Source organism: Drosophila persimilis, unplaced genomic scaffold, assembly GCF_003286085.1.
Source record: "Drosophila persimilis strain 14011-0111.01,24,50 unplaced genomic scaffold, DperRS2 tig00000002-arrow-pilon, whole genome shotgun sequence".
Classification (NCBI taxonomy): Eukaryota; Metazoa; Arthropoda; class Insecta; order Diptera; family Drosophilidae; genus Drosophila; species Drosophila persimilis.
In genome coordinates this window covers 10,514,260-10,536,827 of record NW_020825289.1, presented here as the reverse complement: position 1 = coordinate 10,536,827, position 22,568 = coordinate 10,514,260, and the positions used below count along the sequence as shown (strand labels likewise).

Below are 22,568 nucleotides of genomic sequence, written 5' to 3'. Positions count from 1 at the left end.
TCTAGTAATTTACAAGTGAATTTTTAAGAATAAACTTTACAGCAATTAATTGGATTTCTTTCTAACAACCCGTCTATATAAGTAGAAGCATTTTTAGATTTAATTGCTCGTTTTTAACTGTGAATATGTGAACATGTTATTGTGAAAAGTGACTTGTGTTTCGTTCCGAATATTTCACTGAAGATGCGGTGCCGTTTTGTAGCTCTCCAGTTAAGGTCACTCTAAGCTGCATCTTACATTGTTTATACAAAAATTTCTACACAATATTATTAAGATAGATTAATTATAGTTGGAGCTCCATCATAATATCAGTACTGTACTCAAACATGTTTCTATCTATCGCCCCCCCATTAATGGACTTTGAAGACGAATTGCTGTGGATAAATCAGTCAAACAGTGGAAAACTGAAAATATTATATGACAAATCGAATTATGTTACCCCCAATACAAAGCTCCTTATTGAACAAGCATTTATACAGCCTCTAAGTCTTCAGGATCAACAGATACTGTTTGATGATTTGCTGAAACAGAACTCCGACATTACGCACCAATATGGATTGACACCTGCAAAGGTATGTTTCATTTCATTGAAATTGTGTTGATTGATAGCCAAATGTCTTTTATAGCTTCCCCTGCTGGTTGAAAACAATCCACTCATTTCCATCGAAATCTTATTAAGACTGATGATGACCTCGGATATTACAGAGTACTTTAACATATTGGTTAATATGGACATAACGTTGCATTCCATGGAGGTGGTCAACAGGTAAGTTTGTCACAAAAAATTCACTATTTATACATTAAGTTAACTCTGTCTCGTCCTTTCCCCCTACTCAGATTAACAACGTCTGGTCCTCTACCCACAGAGTTCATTCATTTGTACATCAGCAATTGCATCTCAACCTGTGAAACAGTCAAAGATAAGTACATGCAGTCCCGTCTGGTACGGCTAGTATGTGTGTTTCTACAGTCTTTAATTCGAAATAAGATCGTTAACGTCAAGGTAAGTGACGGAGTTATCGATTTAGTATGGCTTTAATATTACATTCAATCAATTGCAGGAATTGTTCATTGAAATTGAGGCCTTCTGCGTTGGCTTTAGCAAAATTAAGGAAGCAGCAGCATTATATCGTCTCATTAAACATTTGGAAACAGGAGAAAGTGCACTGTCCTCGAATTCCTTATCGAAGCAATAGCCAATTCTATTATTAACATGTGTTTGTAACTTTTTTATACAATGAAAAGGTTGTTGATGAAAAGCCAATCAAAATTGTACCAATAATTTCTAGAGTGCACCCATACCCGCCCCTGGCCGGTCCCGGGGAAACCACATAAATAGACTTTAAAAAAGGAGGAAACACATTTACTACATGTAAAAACAAATTCGCATTTAATAACTTAAGTATCTAGTTGAAGATTTGTATTTTATGAGTGAGTGTTGGCTGCCTCGTGTGGAAGAAAATATGGGGGCTCGGCTGCTGGTTTTGGGAAACGGCTTAGATAGCGTTCAAGTCTTAGAAATTTAATCGATATTAGGCGATTGTCGAACCACCATCCATTGATTTCATTGTGTATCATGCCAGCGTCCTCCTCAGTTGCACATCGGATATAGACGCAGCACGACTGTATATCCAGTTGCACGTCACATATCTTACAGCGGGGTCCGACCTTCTCAATGATTGACTCCACGATGGACTGCTTCAAGTTGGGTTGTTCGACTTCTGTCAAATCAAACATGTGCCTGACCTTCAGACAGGGTGTCGGTGGGTTCGCAATTTTGTTTGAATTATCGAGTGCGGAAATCTGCCACTTCTTGCCCAATTCATTTTTCTCCAAGTTCCGGTTCCAGGCAATGGTGCGCAGTGTCTTCCCGTCTCGTAAGGCCATGCCGAACAGCACCCGACTATCGATCTTCTCCAACATCTTGATGGCTTTATTCCAATACGATAGTTGCTTAGAGCGTTTCTCCGAAGGCACAAGCTTTTCCTGCAGCTGGTTCAATGTCAGTTCAGGGCTTTCAGACTGCAAGCTCTGGTTTTTCAGTTCTTGTATGATGTCTTTTGTTAATTGGTCCACAGCAACCAGGGCTTTCTTTTGTTGCATGCGATACACTACTATGCCAAAATAGACCATGAGGACGCCGAATACCACCAGTATGAGAGTACCCATTACTGCAAAAAAGCGTTTAATTTTCTTAAAAACAACGCACTTGAGAGGCAGATTTGGTTCAGACAGTTCAAAGTAGGAGCCCTGTTCCAGAGTGTTGGCCGAGCCCGTTGTACCCAAAATGTTTATCATCCATTGCGGATTCTCCGAGATTAGGTATTGAATGGCCAGCAGATTGCTCTCCATATTCGCCCTCGGAGTCTTGCTATTAATGACTAGCTCTCTGACAAACTCGCTCACGTCAAGGCTTGGCGACTGGCTGGCATCTGTACAGTGATGGAGCCTGGCTCGCTCGTTCAAGCGCTTAAAAAGTTCCTCACTCATGAGCAACGAACTCTTTAAAGATTCTTTTCCTATGCAGTGCACCTTCTCGGTGGCCAATTGCAAGTCATTTTGGTTACACAATGTATACTTCAATGCTGTTTTGTCCATGGGGCTCTGATCGAATTTCTTGCTCGTATAGAGGACTGTAATTATTGCCAGAAATATCACCAAGAGACCAATCAGCATTTGTGGTATGATGTATTGTCTAATATCAGGGTTTTTAAAAGACGACTTAAGATCGGATAAGACGAAACGTTTAAATTTTCCATTCCTTGGTTGCGGCATCCTCGACATTTGAGCAGCGTGCGTGACTTTGGGACTGATCTTCCTCTGCAGTGTGGTGTCCCGAAAGCTTAGCAATCTATTAACCACGCCTCCATCTGAAATTTTTACTTTTCCACTCTGCTTGGCATAGCTGTTGGACGAGTCAATCGAGAAGGGCATGGAGCACTGTGGGCGGTATGTGCCATTCATATTCATATTGTGCGGCATGCACTCACTATCGTAATTGGCTGCCACAACAGGTGGTGGGGCATACATCTTGGAAGGCGACATTTGCAGTGTGTTTAAATCGGGCTCGTCGTAGTTACGCTGGTTAAATACTGAAGGATTTCTGCACAATTCAATGTCGTTGTTGTTGTCTACAGCAGACAAACGCTGTGGATATTTAAATATAGGTTGCTCGCGCTGCTCTGGAGAGTACAGGGCATACTTGGTACTTCTTCTCTTTAGTTTCTCCGCCTTTTTGTGTTTTTTTAACTTTTGAATTAAAACCGCTCTGGTTGTTTCCGTCACAGGAGTGCTTGGAAATCCGCATTGAATCAGCTTTCTATGCAGTTCGAGGTCGCTCAGGCTGCTTAAGCTTTCCGTTGACATTTTAGGTATATGTTATCTGTAAGAAGAAATAGTAAATGGTATATGTGAGTGTTGTTCTAATGCTAAAAAAATAAGTGTTTTAGATTTCGGCATACTTCAGCAGAGATAAATATGTTATTATGCATGTATGTCCGCATGTACACTTGGGCCGACAACTGAGTTAAATTGGTATTAATTGCTTAAATCCATCTAGGATCCGATGAAGTTATGTATATTGATGTGGATAAAAACTCAATAGTCGCTTCAACCAAAATATTCTTCAAAACTATTTATAGTTTCACAAACATCGAAGCGAGTGTTCATGCACTTGGAATATAACATACATACACAAATACACGTGGACTGGACGAGTTGAACATATGAGTTAATCACATAAATCTATACTTTGCAAAATATAAATTGTTAATTACATAAAATATAAACGAAAACTGTAGTTTGTTTTCAAGCAACAGTTTCAAACACCATATTTTGATTACAAATTCATACGGCACTTACTAAATCATTCAGTCAAGGGTGCGGCGTCAAATGCATTTCAATGGAACACATGAATTGAAATAATTCTCGCAACATCGATGTTATACTCTGCTATCGGAGGAAATAACTATAAAATTAATCACGAGTGAAGTAAGTGGTAGCTTACTGTAGCTAATGGCTTCATTAATGTTGCTTATTATTATTGCAATACTTTTTAATTTGTTATAGTTATACCTATAATGGTTTAATTTGTGTTAGCTACTTCAGTATCCATGGTATAAATGTATAGATTTATTTTACAACAGAGTGGGACATGATGGTAAAATCAGGCGGTTTGAGCGAGAGAAGCATATATTCTAGTCGGGCTATGTAGTCGAACTTGTTGCAGGAAGAACTATAGTATACCAATATGATTTGGCTTTGTGGCTAGAAGTGGCTTTGGTAAGTATCGTTATGGCAGAAATAGTGACACAGCTGTTTGACGGATGGCATTGTGGAGATGGGGATCAATATTGATTTATCCTTGTGTCTCTCGCTATCTCTGTGTTTGGGTCTAGATTTATTTAAAGTCTGGTGTAAAAAATCCTTAGAAGATTTTTGTATCAGAATTGCAGAAAATATTAAGGCAGGGTCCGGTTTTCACTTGCACACAAATTTTGTGATCTACTTTTTAAAAACGTGCCCGTAACATGCGCGTAACTGAACATCTGGGTAAAGAAAACTGTTTTCCGCCACCCATAATTCAAAATGTAATTAGCAATTTAATTTGTTATGCATCTAAGATGTCTTAATCTTCTTAAATCGCGTATTTTCTGTTTTTGTTTGCCAATTCGCAAAAGTAAAGGAAAACCGAAGACTGCCCGAATGTATACAAATCCAGCCATGTTCCGTTTCAACCATCCCATTTGGGATGTTCACATGTTTTCACATTTGTGGCGTGTATATCGCACAGGGTCGCACAGAAAGCGATGGCAAACTATCGGCAGGGGCCAATCCGTTTTCTTGAAATGTAGATACATTTATATGTGTTTGTGGCTTAAGAATTGAAATATTGTATGCCTTTTGCAAAGGTAAATATAGGCAACATCCAAGTCAAATTAAAACAAAAAATTATCGCGGAACATTAGCACGATTCGTTTTTAAAATATTATTGGCTGAAAAACAGTGTTCTTAAATGTATATACACATATTTTTAAAATCACTTGGGCCTTAAGACAAGTGCATACATACGTACATGCGTATTAATATACAAAACGACTATAAACACGATGATTTAAACGGAATAATACAATTGTACCTAAAATACGTTTATTAATTTCAGGCCGAACCGCATGTCCTTAAATAATTACTGTAGGCATGAATCGTAGAGGTTTAAATTCTGGAAATACGATGTCTTCTCAATCAAATATTGACGACGGTAGCTGGAAAGGAGTTTCTGAGGGTGGATCTATGTTGCCCACGTCGAACTCGTCAGCTCTGAATCCTGATGGGAGCAACCAGAGTGGGTTTTCACAAGGAGGATTGCCGTACAACTCGGGTGGCAATCCATATCCACCTGCTGGCCAATCCTCTCCCGCTGGAAATCAGTCTTTAGTGTTTCAAAACTCTAATCAACCTGGATCGAATACACCTCAATATACCTCTTCACCTGCACCCTCGGGGTCATCCACGCCGGGTCCTGTTGGCTCACAGAACATTCCTGGGAACTATCCACAGTCGGCGACAGCTGGAAACTTCAATGGTCCTGTGGGAGGACCCTTTGGATCGCCATCTTCTGGCTTGGGTCAGTTCAGTCGACCAGCCAGTTCGGGCACTCCCTTCAACAGCGGACAGGCTGGCCACTTTTCATCGCCCACGGTCTTTGGAGTGGGCGGTCAATTCAACCCAATGCCACCAGCATCTCCCTTCGGTCACGGAGGGAATCATCCCATGATGGGCGGTCCCCAGCAAATGGACCGAATTGATCAAGGCTTTAGGAGGCACAACTCGTACTTCAGTCACACCGAGCACCGAGTATTCGAGCTAAACAAACGCCTTCAGCAGCGGAACGAAGAAAGCGACAATTGCTGGTGGGACTCATTCACAACGGAGTTTTTCGAGGACGATGCCAGATTGACAATCCTGTTTTGCCTGGAAGACGGACCAAAAAGGTATACGATTGGCCGAACACTCATCCCGCGCTTCTTCCGAAGCATATATGAAGGCGGAGTGTCTGACTTGTACTTTCAATTGAAGCACGCTAAGGAGTCGTTTCACAATACGTCTATAACCCTGGACTGTGATCAGTGCACGGTAATAACTCAACATGGCAAGCCGTTTTTTACGAAAGTATGTGCTGATGCCAGGCTGATCTTGGAGTTCATGTATGACGACTATATGCGCATCAAGTCTTGGCATATGACCATTAAGGGACACAGGGAACTCATTCCAAGATCCGTGATTGGCACCTCGCTTCCCCCCGATCCGATGCTTCTAGATCAAATCACTAAGAACATTACAAGAGCTGGCATAACCAACTCAACACTAAATTATCTACGATTATGTGTTATACTTGAACCGATGCAGGAGCTAATGTCTCGACACAAGGCCTATGCACTTAGTCCACGGGACTGCCTGAAGACAACTTTATTTCAAAAATGGCAGCGTATGGTAGCACCGCCGGGCAAAAAAGATCCCCAAAGGCCGGCCAATAAACGGCGCAAGCGGAAAGGCTCCAACTCGGGCGGCGGGGCCAATAATGCAAACACTCCGCCTGTGACAAATCAGAAGCGATCACCCTCTGGCCCCAGCTTTTCCCTCTCCTCGCAAGATGTAATGGTTGTGGGTGAGCCCACCCTGATGGGCGGGGAGTTTGGTGAGGAGGATGAGCGGTTGATAACGCGGCTGGAGAACACGCAATATGACGGTACCAATGCCGTGGAGCACGATAATCACACCGGATTCGGTCACGCCGACTCGCCCATCTCTGGCTCGAATCCGTGGAGTATTGACCGAGCGGGAAATATTCCAGCCAGTCCCGGCAACGGTGCTGCGCCGCAGAACAACGCGAATATATCTGATATAGATAAAAAGAGCCCCATTGTATCGCAATAGAAGTTAATAAAACATATTTCGCTATATTGTCAAATGTATTTTCATACTTGCATGTAAAAAATATTTAAATAAAGCTTTCAAGTTTTAGGAAATGTATATAAGACATACATACATACAAATACATACATATAAATATATATAATTACACTTAAGCTGTCTTACTCTACACACTATTATATAATTGTAGCGTAGGAACTACTTCTGTCTTGACTGCCTTTCAAAGTAATTTGTGTTTTAGTAAAGCAGAACTTTTAAGCACAACGCTCTAAATATTTTAAGTAACTTTATTTGCTCATACCAAGGGCTGTCGACAGCCGCATTGGGGCTCTTAGGGGCCCTTCTACATTGATAATTCAACGCAACGCAACGTAATCGGGCCAAGAGGAGACGGGCCCGGGATAGTTTCCTCGACAGACCAGACCCCGTTTCGACGGCCCAGCCTGTATCCTGACTAGATATTCTTAGATTTTTAGCTTTATGTAACATTGCTATTAGCCATTTTCGAATCGATTAAGCATTGCTTCTGCTGAGATTAGATCCGAATCGCAATCTATGATTGAGGCGACAAGTATAAAGGATATTGTTTCTAGAGCAGATCCAAAGATCACAGCAAGATTGTATCTTGAAAGTTAAAGTATCTCCTGCTGGAAGTTTTATGTTAATTCTTTCGTATTTTGTGTTAGCTTAGATGATAAATTATTTAGATAATAGAGTATTTAGTGTAGAAAATCGCTCATCTGGCATGGGTGTTTTTTTTCAAGCGATAAGTACTATTGCCGTCTCATTTGAGATTTCGATTCCTATCCGTACCTTAATGGTGACTACGCGGAGATATTTTTTAATGGCATTCGAGGTCCAGCCTCTTTTGCGCATGCACGAATAAATGGGATACACAGTTTCTGGCTCTCGTTCAGATATACAGTCACACAGTCGCGTGTTCGAAGGAGTAGTAATGCTTTCACTAAATAAAAATCAGGCGCAGTTTTTGGTTCTTTATTTTATTTTCTTCATCATTTTTATTTCTTCAAAGGCCCAAGCCGAAGAGAGAAATATTAACAAGCTGCTGAATAACCAGGTCGTGGTCAGTCGCCAAATAATGTGCATTCTTGAGAAGAGCGAATGCGACCAATTGGGGCAGCAACTTAAAGGTAGCGTATAACAGCGTATAACATCTATAGACATCGAAAAGCTGCGACGCTACATTCACAATATTTTATTCAATCATAACCATTCGCAGCTGCTCTGCCAGAAGTTATCACCAGGAAATGCAGAAACTGTTCGCCTCAACAAGCTCAAAAGGCGCAAAAGCTAACAACATTTTTACAAACAAGATACCCCGATGTCTGGGCAATGCTTATAAGGAAATATCAAAGTGTCTAAATATACCCACACAGGCTATTTATACCCATGAATTCAAAAATAAAATCGTAGTATCGAAAAATTGCCACATTACTTCTGTATTCTGTTGTGCTCTTTGTGTCTGGCAGGGTCTGTTCGGGGTCTCTCACGTACAACGTCCTTGCATTTGGCTTTGTGATCATTGGTTGCTGCTTCCGAGGTACCATTACCCAGATCCTGGTTTGGTTCGGCATGCCAACAAAAAAACTCCGATTAAACAAACAAAATAAAGTGATACAACTTTTGTACACATGAATGTATATTTTCTTCTTCTTATTATTATATAAAATCTATAAATTTATATATGCATTTAAAGACAATTAATTATTTACTGTGACTATCAACATAAACTGTTGCATTATCTACGCCCAAGAACTGGTGTATACTCAATGTGGAGAGCATTTTCATCTGGCCCTGATAGAGAACATCAGCGATTATTTTCTCCGCATATATAGCTTGGGTGGCTTCCATGGAACGCAGCTTGTGGGCAATAATTTTTCCGAAATTCGAGAAGTGATCGTCGAGCTGGTGGTCGGCACTCTTGAGCGCCAGCGAAAACAACCGCTCAAAGTCTATTGTAGATATATCCGCTCGAAACTTGGCTGCGGGCGCCACGACTTCATTATCGTCGGATACTTGAGATGATAGGGAAGAAGAGCGCTTTCGACTTATTTTGTTCGGTTTTTGTTGGATGGCGGCCTGGACTGGCCTGGCCTGCTCGGAATCTATTTGTTTGGGAATATCGGGTAGGGATTTTCTTCGTTCCGAAATAACCCTGCTGTCGGACGATGTCATGACAATTTCCACCTCCTTGATAGTAGCTCCTGATGGATGGTTGTTGTTGGCATTGACTGTTTGAATACTGATAATAGGGTCAGCAGTGCATGCAGCAGATGCATCTTCGAATAAATATTCGGTTGCACAGTTTTTGGGTGATAACTTTTGATTATCCGCTTTTTGTGGCTTTGGCAGACTCTCGGCATCGGATAGTTCTTCACAGTTTTCCGCCGGGATTAAAGTTACAGTGCTCTCGGAATATTGTTGCTGCAGCGGGGGGTTATCGTGACGCTTTGTCTTTTTATCAGGAATTTCTTCGTCTTTTAGGAACATAAGCGACTCAAAATATCGCCGCTTGGGACAGTAGGGCTCAAATTTCTCGCCTTTCTTTTTAATTTCATTACATTTTCTTAATTGATGACGAAATGCACACCGCAGATTGTTTATCTTTTGCTTTGTTCTTTCCACATTGTACATCTCTCCATGCTTAGTCGCCACTTCTATTAGCTTCATGTAAGCCTCCTGCCGTTTGCTCCTGTTTCTGAAGTCCACGGAATCCGCTTTCCATAAGCACGGATTCACTTTGTATTCCTCTATGAAATCGTCAATAAAATCCATTTTTGTTTACGAAAACTTAGCCCGAAATGTATGTTTGTATATGTATATGCTGTATGTGTGCCAACACAACGTCAAAAAAATTAATTGGAACAAATAGAATTGAAAAATAACAATCGGTATCACTAATACCCTGTGCACACTGAGCACATCCTGGGAGAACAGTGGGATTTTTGGACAGACGTGAAACACCGATTCACACTGGCATCCAACATTCCCCATCCGTCAAAAGGCACCTGATGAACATTAGAAGGATCAGCAGAAATGAGAGGAGAAGCACGAAGGAGAAAACCAAATTCCAAGCCACGCTGCTTCAAATTTTGATATAAAAATGTGTAGGGCTGTCGTCGCCAGAAATTTATATTCGCGCGAGCGAAGCGATTGTGCAGGTTGCTTGTCCCTAGGTTATTTGTAGAGTTTGATTATAGCTAGAAAAATTCCAAATTTATTCATTATAAGCTGTTTTTTTTTCCCCGAAGATGGGCTCTGTGAAAAAAGTCAATAAGTAAAATATTCGTGTAATTTCATTTAATTATAAGATATTTGCATTTTAATCTTGCGGTACATCGATAAGGAGTATTTTAGGATTCGATATTTCTGATATTTAATAGCCTTACTTTTCTACTTGGTCACACTGTCACATTCACACCCACATTCAAGAAATAAAGAAAATAAACATTTTAAGATATAAAAATGAGTGGTGCTCACAGAGAGGCGATTCAGAAGCAAATTCATCAGGATTGGGCGAATAGGGAATACATTGAAGTCATAACAGCCAGCATTAAACGTATTACGGACTTTTTAAACTCATTTGGTAAGAAAACATAGCCGAGTATATAGCACGTACATACATGTGAGGGAGTGTGTCACATCTGCCGATATGTACATAAATGCATAAATACACAGGGCCGGCTTTAGGTCTTATGATTTTGTTATTATATGCGATACTCTAAATGAGTGGATGTGTGTAACGACTAGAAGAAAGCTTTTCCGACCCTATAAAGTATATACATATATTATTGCTCAGCGTCTGTTCGCCCGTCTTGTTTGACGCCTAGATCTCACAGACTATAAGAACTAGACCCACAAATGACGGAAATCTGTGGCCTCCACAATTTTTAAGATGTGAGAAAATCAAAAAATCAGAGAATGACCATATCTACCAGATTGACGAATCTATATCAGATCAGATGGTTATTGTAACCAAAAGGAACAAATAAATTTGCAGTGCCTACGCAGCACCCTACACATTTTTGTATACCTAGTATAAAAGAGAGATATTGAAGAACTTATAAGGTCGGTTAATTGTTGCAGCTGTTTATACAGATCCAATCAATCTATTTCCGATTCCCTTTCAGGTATGAGGGCGGTACGCAACTTCACAATCACAAGCCCGAAATTTCACATCAAAAACCTTTCTTGAGATTGTGAGCAAGGACAGAAATCGTATTAAAAGTTCCATCGATTTTCATGATGTTTAAATCAATCAACTGCTTAAATCGTTCCTTCACAGCAGCGAGAGCCGTATCAAGATAAATTAAATAATCAGTTCTGCATTGATCTTCTAGTGTGATGTTTGTAGACTCATCTTGACTACTGGACACCAGGATCTTTTAAATCGGAGTATAAAATCTCCATCAGAGCTTAATAAACTTCATTCGCTTGATATTTAATGGTTTAGCCGTGCCCAGTCTGCTTAACGCTTTGTGCAAAATCCACACGGCCAAATGCGGCTCTCGGATTTAGGACCCTATTTTGGAATTCTTAGTTATTTCTTTTCGTGTTACAGGCTTATGCCTTGTCCAAGGAAATTATTGAAGTTGTCTTCAAGAATTTTAAGTAGAAGATTCGTCAGTCCCTCCCCGTCGACGAAGAAGCAATTTCGAATCCTAGAAAAGGCTCTTTCTTTGATGCTCACGTTGTTATCGTTGACATTCACAAGTCTCACAGTAAATTACATTTTCTCAGTATGGATTGAAATCAAGGATAAGATAATCGAGTAATATCGCGCTTCTTATATAATTTTCGGCTAAAACGTCGTTTGCCAGAAGATATATCAATTTCCCTTGAATCATTTTACCACAATAATGGTCGTTTAATGGTCGAACTTACCAAACAACTCCACTAGGCCGAATAAATTTCCCGTATTCTGCGTGAAAAGATTGTCTGATGAGTCACAAAATGATAGATTGTGTATAGCGAGAAACGTAGCTATCATAATAAGACTTTCTAGAAAACGCTTCCAATTATGTGTTTTGTCATTCAGAAACTTTTGTTGTTGAGGATTTCTGGCCATCGAGGTGGATCAGGAGAAATTTCAATGTTACCAGAAACATTTACACTCACATCATTCTAACAGATTATCAGGCGTTTCCGTCTGCAACTTTAGATTATCGGATATCAAATGGGAATCAATTTCGATTAAAAATTCGATTGATTCTTCATTGGCTGCGAAGACGCTCACTTTTGATCCTGAATTAAAAATGTTATATTTTAAACTCTTTTTCGATTCTTCAAGCCACCAATGGGCCCAAATGCCGGCCCTGTTCATACAAACAATTTATATATTCATATTTGTGTGTACGATTTGTGATTATAGGCAGACGTAAAGAGTGTCATTGCCAGTAAGTGTACATATTTACACTTGTTATGAATTTTAAATGAACTCTACATATAACGTGCGAATTTGGCGTAGTTTGCACGTTGTCTGTCCGAAATCAGGTGCTGATTTCGTATTATTATCCGGTAGCTGTTATGTGCTTACAAATGAATGATGCTCACGATAAACTCTTCCGGATGTTCAGAGCTTTTTTGACTCACGAGTCCACACATCTATAGCGTTCTCAAACTGATAATCTTTGTACATATATTGTAAGCTATGATTTATCCTTCTGAAATTGTATGTGATTTTTTAATTAATTGGTCTAATATTGTCAGATTTCGTTTAACAAATCTCATATGTAACTTTTTGTCTTTTCAGATATGTCCTGTCGGTCTCGATTGGCGGTACTCAACGAAAAACTAACGATCCTAGAGCGGCGCATAGACTATTTGGAAGCCTGTGTAGCTCAAGGGGAAACATTAACGTAAATTCAACCCAAGCTATGTTCTCACATTTATATTAAGCTTTGTACATTTATAAGACAATTAAAAATAATGATAAACCCCTAGCTATTGCATATATTTTCTGAATAATTTTTTTTATGTATTACCAATTTCCATGACATACAAAACCATTGTTATTGCATTGGACGTTCTTTGAAGACTGTCCTTCCATGCTGTTTCTTCCTTTCACGGTTGAGTGGACGGACAAGCGATCGGATTCGTTTCACTGCCCCTCCATCAAACTATATAATATACATATTATTAGGAACACGTCAGAGACTAGACACGCACGCAATGCAATGCCCGAATAGTCGTAGCTCTGTTGCCTTGGCTGTAGCCAAAGATGACGCAAATATACTCACCATATAATAATGTACAGACGGGACGGAAAGTATCATTTGTATATTATCAAATCGATAATTTGCTGTCTTTGGCTTTAATAGAACACATTCTAAGTGGGTTATTATAGTCCATACAATACACCTACGTAATATCATTCCCTGATTTGGCAAAAGCTACTGCTCTTATCCCACCTTCGAAATCCCCTAATCTAATCCGATGTGATAGACAAAGCCTTATGTACAAAACGAATCTCTTTATTCAGCGTACGATCGAAATATATAAAATTTTGATGAGCAGATAGATATATAATAACAGATAACAACAATTATAGATTTTTTGGCAATCGAATTATGTAGATCAATAGAATTAGATCTTGATTCCGGCATTCGTTGCCTGTGCACGGTAACGCTTGATGTAAATATCCTCGGGATCGAACTTGGTTTGGAGCTGCTTCCACTCCTCCGGCTTGTTGTCGATAATGAACCGAATGACTTTGTCAGTGTTGGACCTCTGCCTTTCACTGCACTTGCTGCACTCTGTTTTCAAGGCGTCCGGCAGGGACTTTTTCAGCTCCCGTCCCTCGGGTGTGCATTTGCCAGTCTCAATCAGACATTTGAAATAGTTTGTGAAGAGTCGATCCGATTTCAAAATTTCATCCACATCAAGGTTATCATATTTGGTGGTATATTTTTCTTCGGCAGCAACCAGCACCACTCCGAGGAGCAACAGCGTGAGTAGCATTTTCATTTTGAAAGGGAGCTGCGAAAAAAGTACAATGAAGTGTTAGTTGGAGTACTTTCGAAATTTTTTTAGCAGTCGTTGATTGGCACTTTTGGTCACACTCTACAGCTCAAATACTCAGTATATGCATATATGTTTTGGTAACAAACCAGTTTAAAGTCTAACACAATCTTGGGGCTTTGATGGACAGAGTCAATGAAATCGCTTTCAATCTGATTATTGATACAAATGTATCTGAGTGGGACTGCATAAAGCACTACTTATGATTGCCTGATTCAGATGCCCTACTGAGGCTTGATCACTGCTAAACGCGATTCACATTAATTACTAGACTAGCAAAAACAGGTTCAGCCTCTGCCGAATCGGCTGATTCGGCTTTGAATAAATTAGATATGCAATCAGCAGCACTAAATGTAAATATTAGCTATCTTACAGTGGAGAGCGACAAGTTAACGACGAACGACAGGTAGATGCGTAGCAATGCAACAGCTTGAACTAACTGACAAACTGTGTCTATGAAGTTCGCTTTTATACCTAGCTACGATTGAACTTCAGGTGTAATATATACGTACAGACATCGATTTGTAAGCGTGTAGTAAGGCTGTACATATGTACAGCCCAGAGAGTAGAGACCCAGAGACCAGAGACTTAGGATTGTAGATACTTTAGACTTTGAAGCACAAATTGCTATTGCTAAAAAGTCAACCCGGTGATTAGTCAATCGACGTTATAACTTTATATAATGTGTATGCGGATAGTTAAACATGCTTAATTTGATTTTAATATTAAGCAAGTGACATACGAAGCTATTCTACGAACTATCAAATCGTCGTGTTTGTGCTAAATGACTTTAAAACGAATGAACCACTTCAGACTCAAAGTGCTTTGTGGATACTCAACGTATAACGTGTAAACGCAATAAAATTAATGACCTTTCCCAGTCTGTTACACACGTTTAAGCAAGGAATATTTTTGTTGTGCTTCCCAACATAAATCCCTGCAAACTATTTCAGGAACCCATATGTTCTGCTCCTTCAAGCACTTGTATGTCCTTGGATATTCCAGAACCGTGCTCGAATCGTATTCTCCGAATTTGAAGTTTGTTTTTTATCAATTCAACGAAAAATTGTATACATATATTTTTTAATTATGTTTTATTGTAGTTACAAATATTGAAATGTAAAAAGTAACAAACACATATACAATTTGGAAATCTGTACAAGGAAAGTATCTGTAGACCTTTTTCAAATGATTAGTTTTGTCCTGTTATGATCTCTAGGTGTATCATAAACTTTAGACCTAAATTTTGTGTGTTTCATAGTAAAATGTCAGGAGGCAGTTGCAGTTCGTAATCATATTTTTGGAAAAAATCACGATTGTGGCTGGGCGGTACGTTGGCGTTGGAATATCGATTCAATTGTGGAAAAGACATCGCTGGATTTCCTGGCGGCATCGACTTTGTAGTGCAGTCCCCGCAGGCCATAGTAGTCAACTAATGGGCGAGTTTGCTTGTGGTATGATTCTAGTCGCTTTTTTAAAGCCTCAGCGTTATCATCGCTTCGTCGCATTAAAGGTTCGCCAGTAATCTAAAATACAACTGTGTTAGGAACTAACTTTTCTCTGATAGAAAATGAGATTAAACTACGTACATCATCCTTCATTGTAACTTTGGGAGGAGCAAACTCCTCGTGATAAGATCTCCCACTTGCTTGGTGGATCAATCGCCCAGTAATCCTCCGCACCAACAAGCTGTCATCAATGGCAAACTCAATTACAGCATCCAGATTAGCTTTCCTCTTGTCAAGTAGTGAGTCAAGCTTAATATAAAAAAATGCATTAAGGGTATAGACCATGACACACTCAAATAAATCTGTGTTACCTTTTCAGCTTGAACGACAGTCCTGGGGAATCCATCGAGAAGGAATCCGTTTTTACACTCGGGTTTGTCCAAATTGGAGTCAATCATATCCACCACAAGCTCATCTGATACCAATTTTCCAGCGTCCATAACTTTTTTCAATTCAGTGCCAAGCTTGGAGCCGGAGGAAATTTCCGCCCTCAACATATCGCCTGTTGACAAATGGCAGACACAATATTTTTCCTTCAGAAGGGGGGCCTGAAATCGGTTTTATATGGCTGAGTATGAATTTCATAATCTATATACAGGTGGAAATACATCATTAAGTGAGATAAATGTGATGTAAATATGGACACGTGTATGAATGTGCTTGAATGAATGCTTTTTTTATATATATGTATATGTAGTTATGTAATATTAATTTCTTTAATAAAAAGGAAGAGATAAATGCGTCCAAGGTGCACGTTTACACACACACGCCATACATGCATGCAAACGTGCGTCTGTCACATTAATCACATTATGTAACATTGAACCCACCTGCGTTCCTTTGCCGGAACCCGGCGGTCCTAACAAAATTGCATTGATTCCAATAGTCTGGGGCTCATATCGCTCCACTGGTACAGCTAAATTCGGCGCCATCGTGTGATTTATTTACAAAACTATTTACTTTAGTCTTAACTCAAAATATACTCGTGTACTCGGCAGTGTGACCGGATCCTCAGAAATATACCGAAATATACCGCCTCATTTTCAAAATATACCGTAAATATACTGACGAATTCAGGTTCTACTATACTTATTCCTCGTTTTTCATATTCCGTCGAATATTACCAGCTATATAGAACATTTAGCCATGCCCACATAATTTGTACGTTGCCCGTGTATGGAATGGGCAACATTGTGTATGGAATTAGTCTCATTGTTGTCAAAAGGTAAAAGAGGTCCTTACGAGAGGTGCGCGCCACATATAAATTTTTTGAATGTGAATGTCAAGGATTTAAATGTTGTCAACAGGGCCATTACCGATTCCAAAAATACGACGAATTCCTCAATTTTGATCTTTCGTCGAATATTCCCAGCTATATAGAACATTTTGCCATGCCCATATAATTTTATCCGATTAGTGGCCTATTTTAAATACTTCCTTTTATTGGATTATTGATAAAATATGCTCTCGTATTTCGGTAAGAAATCGAACTTAGCCCACTTAACCCCCCTCTATTTAAACTGTTAAACGACTTGAGGAAAATGGCGGTAAATATTACTGATTGTAAAAGCTTTGCTGCAGCAATATGTTTTGCAATGCATTTTTATGTTTTTAAGAACATTTTTAACTAAAAACTAAACTGAAATAAATTATCGAATATCTTCTCAAATTAATTTTTCTATCAGGTAGGCTCACGCGCATGTTACAAGCCCAGTCTTGCTAAAGTTCCGATAACCAAATCGGACAGCGCCAGCTGTTTGAACGAAAACGAAAGGTGCTGTTGCCCAGTCCAATTATTTCCGACCCAAATTTGAGGTTGGGTCACACAAAATTATTTATAGAAAAGTCACAAGCTAAATTGCCCTGCTAACGTTCTCAAATAAGTCATATATTTTGTTCCTTTTCCAATTAAGATTCGTTTTGTTATATAAAAAGCCGTTTACTTTTCATTTCGTCGAGGAAAGTGTTTTCATTTTAATATCTTACCGAGTTTGAAAACGGGAGCACTAATTTATATGATTTCAAAGAAAATTTTAACAGCGAAACAAAATCTAAACAAAATCGCGGTGGGCGATCATCATTGAGAGATTTTAAAGTAATACAAAACCTTTTTCTATTACTATAACAATTTGTTAACTATTTATTTATTCTGGAATACGTGTATTACAATTGCCATGATACATTTTTATATTGCCCTCGCAGCGAAAGTATGCATCAAATATGTCACTGTAGCCATGATCTTTCCACCAAGTGCAAAGCTGCCTATTCCATACGCAATCTAATCTATATATCAAGTTAGGGTACTCGTATCCCAGTAATGTGAAAAAGTCTTGGTCTCCCAAATGACCCTTAAATGAATACTTGGCGACGAGCGTCTGCACTTCCGAGTTTGTAAGCTTTTCCAGGTATGATTTCGAGTTTCTTATGCGATTAAAAAGCAACAGTACGACTCCAGAGTTGAGACCTGGATAGCCATGGCGCTCATGGTTGTGATTATGTTGATTTCCCATGTCGTGGTTCATTGGATAATATGGGTTTCCAAAGCTTGTCTTTGGATACCGTACGCGATAGCGGTACAGGATATGACGATATACAGGAGTTAGTTCTGGCGCCAATCCATAAAGTTGATGCGGCAGAAAGTGATCAAATTCATTGAACAGTAGTCGAACATCGGAACGGAAGACTATATCACAATCAAGCAGAATAGCTCTATTTAAGCTTGCATCGGCAATCCTATGCAATCCAAGGGACAAAAAAAACAGTGAGTCGCTATAATATGAGTTGGGTGCTGAGCTAAAGTATGGGGATAACTTAGCAGCTATATCCTCTATTATATTAGAGCAGACTTTGACGTCATACATCGTATATATCACCGTTCTCCGAAATCTTCGAATTTGCCTTTGAAGAATCTCCATCACGCTCGGTGACGACTCCTTATCGGTGATGACATGTAGATGAAGTTGGGCACTCGTGTGTTTAAGCAGACTATGTGCAAATAGATCGAATTTTAAGTTTAGATGGTAGTTTTCTCTGGTATAAATTATAAATATATTATAGTCTGAAGAAAAGTCATTTAATTGTCCGCCCAATTCCAGTTGCGTGGACGAATAGTTCAGCAAATAGTGGGTAGGTTTCAGGATGGGCTGAACGGCTGTCGTTGTTTGTTGAACATCGGAATTTCTTGTCTCCTGTTTTTCAATGTGCGATAATTTATTAAGCCGACTCGAAAGAAATGCTGATAATATATTTCCTCGAACTAATAGATGTGTATTGGCGTAAATAATAAGAACACACATACAAATTAGTATTAATAACAAAACTAGTTTCTTTTGCCATCTGCAGCGAAGTACGTTCCAGGTCAAACTCTTTGGTTTGGGACGAACGGAATTTCGACGATTGATGATTAATGTCACATTTTCCTGTTCCTCCAATAACTGCGACTTGCACTTCATACCATACATGTTACCGTCTGTAGGAAACGTTTTATGCTTTTGACTGATTGTTTTAAAGCTGTATTTTGCCATTTTGAAATGAGTTTAAGCTGCACCTATCATAACAATACAATACACGAACAAATAAGTATCTTTTGTTAGAATACACTAAATGGGAACTTCGAGCATATAAGTAATAGCGCACAAAACATTTTAACTAACTAAACTAAACTAACTTTTAATTTAACTACAAAAGATATAATAAAAGCACCAATGTCCAGTGTAAAAATCAATGCAAGTAAGTTGGACATCGATGTTTTTAGACAGCTTACATCGATGTTTTTTCTTAAATTACATCGGTTTTTAAAATATTTATATATTGCGCTGAATTTATTTCTACATTATTATGTGGATCGGCACTTTCTGGAGGGTAGATTTTTCTCATCATCAATGTAATTTTGGGCCAGAAAATGTTGTCAGACAATATTTCAAACTCTGAAATTTACCAGCGATGAATCGATATTTGGTTGAGAGTCCTGAGAGTCCTAGTCCTGTCCTTGTCTATTTCAAACATCAATTTTCAGCCTCCAACGGAAAGACTCTCTTCATGTTTAGCGCCAAATATCTGCTGTCTTCTGATGTCATTTTATTGAAGAAATATTGGACTACAAGAGAAGAAAGTTTCTCTCCTGGACTTAGCACTTCTTGCTTGCGCTGGTTTTTTTTTTGACAAATGTTCGCAAGGACTCGGATGACTGACTGGCCGGATAATTCTCCACTGAAGTAGTGGAAATTAGGTTGTAGATGATCCCGCTCCATTTTTCCATGAGCTGTATTTCAAATTTACAACAACAAAAACAACGAGGCGACGGCCAAAACATAACATAACGGATCTTTCGCTTGGGCTGCAATCGTTGGCAAAATCGATTCAATAGTATCGAAAGAATATTTGTATAAAATAAATAAATAATATACAAAGATTTATAATTATAATATAATATACTCTTAATTGTTAATAATGTTAATATTTCTGGAACAGTCGATAGTGTCGGGTCGTGTCGATATCCACTTTGACTTGGGCTGCAAAATTTCAAACAAGCCGCATAGCACGAAAATTGAGCTCGAGTTTTTTTTAAGCAAAGATCAAGGGAAAGGTGTACCTGCAAGTGTACTTATTATTATTTGTATTGTCTTCGGCGGCTTTGATATGCAGTTTAAAGAAAGGGGGTTTAAGTGGGCTAAGTTTGTGCTTCCATCGGTATATTTACGGTATATTTTGGTATATTTCTGAGGGCCCTTAAGAATTATTTATACATAAAATAAATCATGCGCAGAAGTAATATTTTTATCAGTATAAGTATATGTTGTTTCAAAACCACAAAGAGATTTACATTAAGAAAATGTAATAGTTTGAGCGTTGTATAGACTACAAAGTATTCTATTGCGGGCTTCAATTGGATATACGCTTATATTTGGTGCCACACAATGGACGTCCATCGGATTGAAGTTCCTTTGCGATCTGGAGGTGGAAAGAAAATGAAAAAACGAAGGGAGCTCGATGCCCTTATAGCACAGTCATCTTCGTCCAAAAGAAACACCCGTAGAACTGGAGGAGCGACGCACTCCCAGGACAAGTTACTCTCAGTTTCAACGGATGACCCAGAGGATTATGCATGGGTAAGAAGGGACCAAAAAATAATGAACCGAGACGTCAAGTACAAGGTTATTCTAATTGGTGAATACATATGTATCCATGTAAATATGTACGTGTAAATCGAGGAGGAGTTTTCCTCCCCTCGTTAACAACCTATATATATACATATCTACGATGTAATATGAAATTAGTTGTAACCTTGATCGATGTCATGGCCGAGTGGATAAAGCAAGTACATACCTACGTGATTATTTTGAACGCATGTAATAAATACCAGGAATACATTTACACCTACCTTTGGTTTATTTCCAGACAAATGTTGCTGGCGCTACCCGTCGTAGCCATCGGAAAATGGCATACTTTCGCATGTGTGGGCCCCTACTCTTAGGGATCATTGGCATTTTAATTGTTTCTATATTGTACTGGCTCTATTTCGATCTTCGCCAACAAATGTCTGATTACCGTCAGAAAATCGAAGAAGGTAAGGTCACAATTATCAATAAACCACCATGCATATGGGACATGTGTAGTAATTATGTAACTCTTATACGTGTGTTGTAGTATCTGCCATGAGCAAAAACTTCCCGGATACTCTGCAAAGGTGGCATGAGACATCGTCCTATCTGATGAAGAATCAAACGGCAGTTATTTACGAAATAAATGAATTGCAAAAAGCTGTAGAGGGCTTGCGCATGAACTTTAGCAGTCTGGAGGCAGCAGTGGCTGTTCAAAGGAATCACGGAAAGGATGAGAAGATGGTGGCCGACTTTGGAGCCAAGATAGAAGCAGTCGCTACAGACATTGAAGGTATAAAGGAGCATTACAACAAGTATATCGAGGTTCAGAAAAGTATTCAAGCGGAAACGGAAGCTTTGAAGGTATTTGTTCTGCAATCATAATAATACCGAAATTTAATGAGTGTCAAAACTTTTTCAGGCTAATTTGTCACAGTTGCCCATGCTGCATGCCAACGAGTTGCCCACAAATTTATCGGATGATATTGCAGATCTTAATCGAACCACACTTAACTCCTTGAAGATGCTGTCAAACGACTTGAAAGTCGTGAATAATACATTAAGCCAAACAACGAACATGCTGGGAGAGGAAATATCACTGCACAAAGTAACTAATTCGGCCCTCAATATTTGCTTTACTTTACCTTTGACCATTTTCAGACCAAAATAGATGATTTGATGGATCGTTCGGAAAATGTAACATCGCATGTGGCCACCATAAGCAATAGCTGGCCGGAATACAAGCAAAAAGTAACAAACTTTGATGAGGCCTTGGATAAAACTGAAAAAGAAGTAATATTTTGATCGAATATTTGCCTTGTGATTCCTTCCTAATTCTTCTTTCTCATTATCCTTTAAGATATCCCTCTTAACCAACAAGAATACAATGCTTTCTGCTGCTGTTGAGCAGTTGAAGAATTTTTGCATCCAGCGTATGGATACAAACGGCGAAGATGCATCAATTATTCCAAAGGTAAAGTCTATATGAGCAACCGAGCTTGTTGAAGTTTTCATTTTTACAAAAATTGGTTCGACAGCCCGACGTCAAAGCCTCTGGTCAGGAATTTATAAATCCGTCAGGAAATGCCACAGTCAAATTACAGGAAAGCCCCACACTGTAAGAAATGCAATACTGTACAAGTACATTGGTGGAATTTCGTCTAAGCTAACATTTATTCAATCCCCATAGCCCATAAGCCTTGGTGGGCTCTAAGTAGGAAAGTCACAGCCAACGATTGAAAAATATTACATTTAACACACGAAAACTGCAATGTACATATAGTTCGGAGAGCTATCTAATTTAATGACCAAAAATATGATGGGGGTTGTACGAGTACTCGTGTGATTTCAGTTAAGTTTACTTTTAAAGTCCGTCTTAGAAAAGGTAATTGTAAATAAAAGTTTGTAAGGCAATGCAATATATTTCTTTATAGGTACAATATGCATTTTATGTCCAAATAATAAACAATTCAAGCTCATAAGACATTGC

General features: G+C 39.0%; 10 protein-coding genes across 12 annotated transcripts; 5 read left to right on the top strand and 5 right to left on the bottom strand.

Annotated features, from left to right (window-relative positions):
- Positions 1–295: 295 nt before the first annotated feature.
- On the top strand, positions 296–1,264 carry LOC6590017 (CCR4-NOT transcription complex subunit 11). 2 transcript variants are annotated; one of them, XM_002016535.2, is made up of 4 exons: positions 301–572; positions 627–766; positions 838–1,003; positions 1,062–1,264. In XM_002016535.2, exons 1-4 carry the CDS (start codon positions 327–329, stop codon positions 1,194–1,196), a joined length of 687 nt encoding a protein of 228 aa, XP_002016571.1. In that variant the 5' UTR covers positions 301–326; the 3' UTR covers positions 1,197–1,264. The 2 variants fall into 2 exon arrangements, with proteins under 2 accessions (XP_026842045.1, XP_002016571.1); XM_026986244.1 differs by lacking the exon at positions 1,062–1,264 and having other exon boundaries at positions 296–572; positions 867–932.
- Positions 1,265–1,347: 83 nt separating this feature from the next.
- On the bottom strand, positions 1,348–3,720 carry LOC6590016 (inner nuclear membrane protein Man1). 2 transcript variants are annotated; one of them, XM_026986243.1, is made up of 2 exons: positions 3,694–3,720; positions 1,348–3,382 (listed from the first exon to the last, which is right to left on the bottom strand). In XM_026986243.1, exon 2 carries the CDS (start codon positions 3,364–3,366, stop codon positions 1,426–1,428), a length of 1,941 nt encoding a protein of 646 aa, XP_026842044.1. In that variant the 5' UTR covers positions 3,367–3,382; positions 3,694–3,720; the 3' UTR covers positions 1,348–1,425. The 2 variants fall into 2 exon arrangements, with proteins under 2 accessions (XP_026842044.1, XP_002016570.1); XM_002016534.2 differs by lacking the exon at positions 3,694–3,720 and adding an exon at positions 3,462–3,477.
- Positions 3,721–5,171: 1,451 nt separating this feature from the next.
- On the top strand, positions 5,172–7,029 carry LOC6590015 (LIM domain-binding protein 2). The gene has a single exon (XM_002016533.2). The coding sequence runs from the start codon at positions 5,197–5,199 to the stop codon at positions 6,931–6,933; it is 1,737 nt and encodes a 578-aa protein (XP_002016569.2). The 5' UTR covers positions 5,172–5,196; the 3' UTR covers positions 6,934–7,029.
- Positions 7,030–7,870: 841 nt separating this feature from the next.
- LOC6590014 lies at positions 7,871–8,385 on the top strand. The gene is made up of 2 exons (XM_002016532.2): positions 7,871–8,081; positions 8,171–8,385. The coding sequence occupies exons 1-2, from the start codon at positions 7,886–7,888 to the stop codon at positions 8,311–8,313; spliced, it is 339 nt and encodes a 112-aa protein (XP_002016568.1). The 5' UTR covers positions 7,871–7,885; the 3' UTR covers positions 8,314–8,385.
- A 228-nt stretch (positions 8,386–8,613) lies between these two features.
- Positions 8,614–9,726, bottom strand: LOC6591003. The gene has a single exon (XM_002016531.2). The coding sequence runs from the start codon at positions 9,724–9,726 to the stop codon at positions 8,656–8,658; it is 1,071 nt and encodes a 356-aa protein (XP_002016567.1). The 3' UTR covers positions 8,614–8,655.
- Positions 9,727–10,389: 663 nt separating this feature from the next.
- Positions 10,390–12,893, top strand: LOC6591002 (probable protein BRICK1-B). Its single transcript, XM_002016530.2, has 2 exons — positions 10,390–10,537; positions 12,704–12,893. Exons 1-2 carry the CDS (start codon positions 10,417–10,419, stop codon positions 12,811–12,813), a joined length of 231 nt encoding a protein of 76 aa, XP_002016566.1. The 5' UTR covers positions 10,390–10,416; the 3' UTR covers positions 12,814–12,893.
- Positions 12,894–13,408: 515 nt separating this feature from the next.
- Positions 13,409–14,416, bottom strand: LOC6591001 (ejaculatory bulb-specific protein 3). Its single transcript, XM_002016529.2, has 2 exons — positions 14,345–14,416; positions 13,409–13,929 (listed from the first exon to the last, which is right to left on the bottom strand). Exon 2 carries the CDS (start codon positions 13,915–13,917, stop codon positions 13,537–13,539), a length of 381 nt encoding a protein of 126 aa, XP_002016565.1. The 5' UTR covers positions 13,918–13,929; positions 14,345–14,416; the 3' UTR covers positions 13,409–13,536.
- Positions 14,417–15,046: 630 nt separating this feature from the next.
- Positions 15,047–16,411, bottom strand: LOC6591000 (adenylate kinase). The gene is made up of 4 exons (XM_002016528.2): positions 16,310–16,411; positions 15,791–16,027; positions 15,561–15,728; positions 15,047–15,497 (listed from the first exon to the last, which is right to left on the bottom strand). The coding sequence occupies exons 1-4, from the start codon at positions 16,409–16,411 to the stop codon at positions 15,282–15,284; spliced, it is 723 nt and encodes a 240-aa protein (XP_002016564.2). The 3' UTR covers positions 15,047–15,281.
- Positions 16,412–17,590: 1,179 nt separating this feature from the next.
- LOC6590999 (xyloside xylosyltransferase 1) lies at positions 17,591–19,018 on the bottom strand. Its single transcript, XM_002016527.2, has one exon. It carries the CDS (start codon positions 19,001–19,003, stop codon positions 17,624–17,626), a length of 1,380 nt encoding a protein of 459 aa, XP_002016563.1. The 5' UTR covers positions 19,004–19,018; the 3' UTR covers positions 17,591–17,623.
- Positions 19,019–20,395: 1,377 nt separating this feature from the next.
- Positions 20,396–22,492, top strand: LOC6590998. The gene is made up of 8 exons (XM_026984872.1): positions 20,396–20,587; positions 20,877–21,045; positions 21,126–21,442; positions 21,501–21,686; positions 21,740–21,871; positions 21,939–22,052; positions 22,117–22,196; positions 22,269–22,492. Exons 1-8 carry the CDS (start codon positions 20,396–20,398, stop codon positions 22,273–22,275), a joined length of 1,197 nt encoding a protein of 398 aa, XP_026840673.1. The 3' UTR covers positions 22,276–22,492.
- The last annotated feature ends 76 nt before the right edge of the window (positions 22,493–22,568 follow it).